Source organism: Heloderma suspectum, chromosome 2 (genome assembly GCF_057233095.1).
Source record: "Heloderma suspectum isolate Gila_16-S chromosome 2, 16-S_ref, whole genome shotgun sequence".
Lineage (NCBI taxonomy): Eukaryota > Metazoa > Chordata > Lepidosauria > Squamata > Helodermatidae > Heloderma > Heloderma suspectum.
The window spans coordinates 402,563,630-402,570,543 of NC_139459.1; the positions used below are offsets into that span (position 1 = coordinate 402,563,630).

The window sequence follows — 6,914 nt, forward strand, 5'->3', positions numbered from 1 at the left end:
GTTTCAGAGGCAATAGACCTGTGTACACCAGTTGCTAGGCGACATAGGCTGGAGGGAGCAATTCCTACAAAGGAATGGGGGGTTAGGGAAGAGGAGTTGGGCTTCAGCCCCAGTGGGCCTCCTCCATCTCCACCTCCTCCCCACCCATCCCCCTTCCTGAACCCCCCCCTTGAGGAGTGGGGGAGGGGAAGGGGAAAGGAGGGGGAAGGAGTTGCCTTTCACAGTGTCATGACAACTAGAATTAAACCATATGCTCTTGTAATTTTAATTTTTGAATCTTCGGTACCAAGAGGGATAGACATGGGGGTCATTTGCATGAAGTGGGATGTGTCTGGGGCAGTGGAATTCAAAGTGAAGATTCAGTAAAGCTAGCAAGTTTCAGTTTCAAAAGAATGGCTCATCGTAAGACTGCACTATCATCACTGACCAGTAGACGGTGCTGTGGAGTTAGGGGTTGCACAAAATGGTGGATGAACCAATACGGCCACCATCTGAAGCCTGCACACCCCTATAAAAATGGCAGACTATTGGTGTATTTGGAATAAAGAATCAGATTTATTCTTTTGTTTTCATCATCAGATGCTCCTTTGTATTCAGATCAGGCCTCAGTACAATCATGTAGCACTTGGGGAGAAAGATGCAGCCCAGTAAGCCAGCACTGGAGGCCAAGATGGAGAAGACCTGCACGGCTACCATGTATTTCCCCTTGGTGCTCAAGTAAGTGGGCACAAAGGACACCCAAACACTGCAGAAGACCAGCATGCTGAAGGTGATCAGCTTGGCTTCATTGAAGGCGCCAGGCAGCTTCCTGGCTAGAAAAGCCACCGTGAAGCAGATGGCAGCCAGGAAGCCCATGTAGCCAAGGGCAGCATAAAACATGGCGACAGACCCTTCGTTGCATTGCAGGATGATCTGTCCAGGCTGCGAGTGCATGTCAGTGTCAGGGAAAGGCGGAGAGATGCCAAGCCAGACGGAGCAGATGACAACTTGGACACTGGAACAGGAAAGGATGATGGAGTTGGCCAAACTCTTCCCCAGCCATCCCCTCACCCTGTTCCCTGGCTTTGTGGCCAGGAAGGCCAGCACCACCGTGATCGTTTTGGCCAACAGAGAAGAGACCGCAACTGAGAAGATGATGCTGAAGGCCATTTGTCGCAGGAGGCAGGTTGCTTTCCATGGCTGACCAATGAAGAAGAAGGAGGACAGAAAGGAAAGCAGGAGGGAGATGAGGAGAATGTAGGAGAGGTCCCGGTTGTTGGCTTTGACTACTGGAGTATCCAGGTATTTGATGAAGATTCCTAACACAAAGCCTGTGATTAAGGATAAGAATAGGGAAAAGGAAGCCAGGATGATACCCAAATATTCTTCGTAGGACAGGAAGGTGATATCCTTGGGGATACATTGATCCCGGTCCTTGTTTGGATGCTGATCATCCGGACACTTGCTGCAATGGTCTGCATCTGGAAAAACAAGAGAAACATCTCACTTATACCCTTAGCAATCTCTGTTCTTTTACATTCCATCAAAGATATTTCTCTGGTGTGATGGGAAGGACATATTAATGTCATGAAGGGCGTGGTCAGGCCTGCTGGGACTCATCAGTCTTCCATGGCCACAATCCACATTAGGTGTTTCATGTGTTTAAACATGACCTTAACCCAGGGATGGGGAAACTCGCTTCTGTGGGCCTAATCTGGCCTGAAAATGTTCCCCATTTGTTCCATGAAGCCTTCATGAATCCCTCCACTAGGAGGACTGGACCCCTGAAAGAATCCCTGCTGTTATCTCCATCCTGTGATTGGCGATAAATGCGGGGAATGTAGGCTGGCCGAGTCTGTTTGGTGCATTTTGTGGATCATCCATGTGGTAAGTTGGCTGGGAATGACATGATGTCAGGGGCCTGGCTCTCTCCCTGATGTCTTTCAGGGCACGGAGGGCAGGCTAGGAAGGCGCCCAACAAAATTGAGTCCCCCACTTCTGCTGTAATGATCATTTTGTTTGAGGAGGACAGGTGAGAGGATCCAGCAGTATTCCCGGAGACTGCCTTTTGAGTCCTCAGATGGTTGCCAAGGAGCTCCTCCTTTTGAGGGAAATTCCAGGGCAATGGACCACGATGACTAGGATCCTGGTGACTCCTCTGCACGGGGACAGCCATTTGGGGAAAGAGCTTGCCTGTCTTCCCCACCCCTCTCCCACAGCTTAGGCAAAAAATAGAGCAAAGTTTCATTGACACAGAGGAGGGGACACAGGGCCAGTTTGCACATCACGAGAAGCCACCATGAGACAAACAGTGCTGACAACCAAGTGAAGGTTGTTGGGTCATGTGAATGGGGTCACGGAGAGCTGAACGTGGGCTCTGCAAGCATCTTGTGGTGCTGGATGTGGGAAAAGTGGACCTAAACTCCCACCACCCACATCCAGCCTTGTTTACACTGTGCATCCACCTGTGCTCAGCCAATGCTCAACCAGGATCATCCCATGCCACAAAGCCGGCACTGACTTCCTTCCAAAGGAAGACTAGATGTGCCAAACTAACGGACGCAAATAGCATTGCCCTTATTTTCGCCGTAGTCTACGTAAATCTTTACGTAGACTACAGGGACCAAATAAGGAACACGAACGGCGGGTCCCTATGGGGGCTACCATTTGCGTACGTGCTTTTTTTTTTTTTTTAAGTCACCCGTGATAGGCTACGTGACGATTTACGTAGCCTATCATGGCTGACTTTGCAAATCTAGCCGTGATAGGCTACGTTAATCATCACGTAGCCTATCACAGGGGCATTTTTATTTTCTTTTATTGGAATGGTGGCGGCGGCAGCCGGTTGAAAGACCGGCTGCCACTCCCGCCCCGGACGAAGACCCGCCGAACTGCCGGCCGGACCCGCCGCCGGGAGGGACATTCGCCAAAGGTAAGTCCCGTCCCGGGGGGGGTGCGGGGGGCGGGGGGGTGCATATAATTTCTCCCCGAAACTTGTTCCGGGGGCCGAACACTTTGGCGCTCGGCCCCCCAAAGTTTCGGGGAGAAATTCTCCGCCAACCCTACCACTGACCTCCTTCCAAAGGAAACCAAACCTTGGCACAAACTCCATCCATGCAATTTCTTACTGCTCAGAGACGTCGGGTGAACATTTATTTATTTTACTTGATTTCTTTCATTTCCATACCACCCAATAGTCAAAGCTATCTGGGCGGTTCACAAAAATTAAAACTAAAAAGCTCAGGATAAAACAATATAATATATAACGCTTTCAAACCACATTATTACAATACCACCAGAATACAACCTGGCAGCAATGCAGCAATTTAAAATAGGGATTTAAAAATGCCTGGGAGAATAAATAGGTGCTGGAAGGAGTACAAAGTAGATGCCAGGTGAGCCTCCCTAGGGAGCTCATTCCACAGCCGGGGTGCCACAGCAGAAAAGGCCCTCCTGCTTGTAGCGAGCCGCCTCACTAACATAACAATATGAACCATGGAGGGCTTGCACGCGACGTTAAGTGCCGGAGACACATGCAGGCTGGGGGTGCTGATCCCGGCCCCATCCTCTGCCTCCCCGTGCCCCAACCCTCAGTCCGTCCTCCCAGATTATTTTTCATCAGTCATTTTGTGGAATAAATTGTGGCTTCTCCCCTTCTCCCCAGGGCCTGCACTTTCCTCTGGAGTCACCCACCTTCCTGGCTGGAGATGGTCCCCTCCGCACAGGGAGGACAGTCGTAGCAGCAAAGCGGCTTTCCTTCCTGAACCACCTTGACGGATCCAGGGCGACAGCTTCCCACACACCTGGAATGAGGCAGGGGCTACGCATAAAGATAAGAAGAGTCAAGGAAAAGGTGTTAGGCCAATTGAGCTACAGGAATGAGAGAGAGTCGGTAGGACGCAACAGGGCCTCTAGGACTGAATGTGAAACCGTTTCCCAGTGTACCACCCCCTCCCTCCCCGCCCCCTGGGGCTTCTCCTCCCCTTCGCTCTTGTTTCCATTGTGTCCAGTTTCGAGGGACCTGTCCTCTTGTAGTCCATCAAGCATCATACAGCCTTGTGGTGCTATATCACGGTACAAAGAGTTGATGTACCATTAACCTGCAACCTGTGTTTGTGCAGAGGCAATCCTTCTGGTGCGCAGCTGGGTTGCAGCGTGGGGAAAGGGCTCCCCTCTCTCTGAGATCTGGAAAAACTGCTCCTCATTGGAATGGGCAGGGAGTCCAAGGCAGCCCCGCCTGGAACATCTTCCCCAGCCTGGTGCCCATCAGCTGTGTGCAACAGCAACTCCCATCATTCTCAGCTAATGCCCATGAAGGCTTGGAAACATGGAAGGTGCACTCCAATGTATTTTGAGGGCACCAGGGTCAGGAATATTCACCTGGAACCTACTACATTGATTAGAGGTTAAGAGATGGTAAAACAAATTGAAAATCTTGAAAAATTGCTGCTTTTTGGAAGTTCCAGGCTGACCGGGAATCTGTTCCATTTAGCGGAGGACAAGAGATGGTAATAAATACCATGAAATGAAAGGAATCATTTTCCTCACCTTGTTGAACCACTGTGGCCACACAATGGCGTCCTGATCAATAGTGACCTTGAGGCCTGCTGGGGATCCCCGTCTTTCCATACTCCCAAACTTCACTTTGACCACAGACTTGTTGGGGAACTTCACCCAGTTCACGATGTCAAAGGCGGCTGCCAGGTCTCCGTTCTCATCCAAATGCCGCCTCTCCATGGAAGTATTGTACAACTGGGAGTTTCTCAGGAAAGGGTGAAGCTAGAACAGCAGAGAAATCATGGAGGAGAGCATGGAGCAAACCAGAAACCGCACTCAATTTCTCAGTGCTGCCCATCTCATGCTTGAATCTTCTATGGCTCAGTGTTGGGTCAGGACTCAAGTGGCTGGGTGTGTCTCTTAACCTTCCCAAGGGACCCGGTTTCATCCCTGAGTGTTATTTCTCTGCTTTAGCCCTTTGGGGATCTGAAGACGAGTCATACGCTGCAATCGCCCTCTGAGGTCCCCCTCCAGATGCCTCCTCTGAGGGAGGTTTGGAGGACTGGAACGTGGCAGGTGGTGGCCCCGCGGTGATGGAGCCCGCTTCCCCGTGAGGTTCGTCCAGTGCCCCAGTGCCGTCCCTTTGGCGCCAGGCTAAGACTTTCCTCTCCCCCCAGGAATTTGACAGTATATGGTAAAAACCAGGCCTGGGATTTCTAGTGTGGATTGTGCTTCCCTTGTTCTATGGAAACAGTTTCTAGATTATGTTTTCTATTTTCTTTTAAGGTTTTAATCTTTCATAAACCACCCAGGCAGCTTTGGCTATTGGGCAGTATAGAAATGTGATAAATAATGCTAAGGAAATTGAGGTGCATAAATTAGTTCCGCAATCTGGGCCTGGTATTACCACTGGCAAAGGGAGGCTGATCTCTCCACAGGGCACAATCTCAGCCCAGCTGAAAGGCAGCAAGTTGTCAGGTAATGAAGGTGGAGGTCCTACGCACCCAAACCTTGTAGTAAGTTTGACTGAAATCAGTGGGACCTGGGCTTGAGGAGGCACACACAGGATCGAGCTGTAAATATAGGGTTAGCGTACGTTGGGGAAAGAATCTGGATTTCTTGCATCAGCCATCAAATTGTTCAAATTGATTGTTTAGAAGTGCTCCTGTCATGCCAGAAAATGATGCTTGACATGAAATAAAACCAGATGCAAGAAAACTTTCTGCACATTGTGGAAAAAGGCAAGTTTAATTCAGCATAATGGAGGAATGTTCAGCTTGGTACTTTTGTAAAAGTCACCAGAAAAGTCAGAAATGTACGTCCCAGTTAAACACTATTGGTACATGACCCATCCATTTGTATCCAGACCCTTTTCAGATGCCAGCACTAAACCCATGACACCGTCATGGACAAAGGGAAGGAGGGAGGGGCAACAGTGGACCCAGTAGGTGTCAAACTGGCAGCCCAGTCAAGGAGGGAGGAAGGACCAGCAGCATGGCTGACTCCAGCGGTGGAGCACGGCGAATGGGCCAGGGCAGAGACAGAGGGGCTGCGCCCATCTTGGGACTGTGGCCAGATGGGTTGAGTCCCCAGGGGCCGGTGACAGGAGGCCAAAAGGGAGAGCAGCACAGGGGGTTTCACAGCTGGTTTTGCACCATAGATATCCAACGTTTCACCTCACTGTCTTATCTTCTCAGCTTCTAAATCCAGGGCAATCATGCTTGAATTGTACCATTGATTCGGCACGACTATCTCTATCTGTGATGGGAAAGGGAATACCTGCCATGGCTGCAGCCTTTGAGCGTCCAGCCTGTCTCCACTTTCCACCACCCTCCTCTTGGATTTGGATGCATAAGCAGCATCCAAGGCACGGGCCACAGCCTGGACAGTGTTGTAAATGATGTAGCTGTCTAGAGACAGGATTCTCTCCACGACCTCTTCTGGAAGGGTCTCTGGTTTCTCATTCTCTCTGCATCTTGTCCAGCCTTTCACAGACAATGCATGCTTCGAATAGGCACAATTAAATGCTTTCCTCGCAAACTGCTTGAGAATAAAGCGAAAGTCTGAAGTGCCATCGTATTTTGAGCTTTTATTTTGCTGGAGAGTGAAGGAAAATATACCAAGGATAAAGTGGAGAGAAGGATGATAAGATGTCAACTCCAAGGCAAATTCCCACAAAGCCGTTGTGACCCAGACTTTCCCTACAATTGGTTTCATTAACATTTCAACATAATGTTGCATAAGATGTATTCCAATCAAGAAGTATCTAGTCTCTGCACAATAAACAAAGACGTTGACTTGTCTCCAGTGGTGGATTGAAGCCTGAGGGAAGTCCACTTTGTTTGTATTCAGTCCTGAGATCCTTTGTGAGAAAGCAACACAAACACCGTCACTGATGAGCTCGGGGGTCAAGGCCCTCATGCATCTCTCTCCGTTGT

General features: G+C 49.8%; 1 protein-coding gene across 1 annotated transcript; it reads right to left on the reverse strand.

Moving 5' to 3' along the window:
- Positions 1 to 555: 555 nt before the first annotated feature.
- On the reverse strand, positions 556 to 4,716 carry LOC146356669 (vomeronasal type-2 receptor 26-like). The gene is made up of 3 exons (XM_084830249.1): positions 4,528 to 4,716; positions 3,673 to 3,799; positions 556 to 1,460 (listed from the first exon to the last, which is right to left on the reverse strand). The coding sequence occupies exons 1-3, from the start codon at positions 4,714 to 4,716 to the stop codon at positions 556 to 558; spliced, it is 1,221 nt and encodes a 406-aa protein (XP_084686375.1).
- Between the last annotated feature and the right edge of the window lie 2,198 nt (positions 4,717 to 6,914).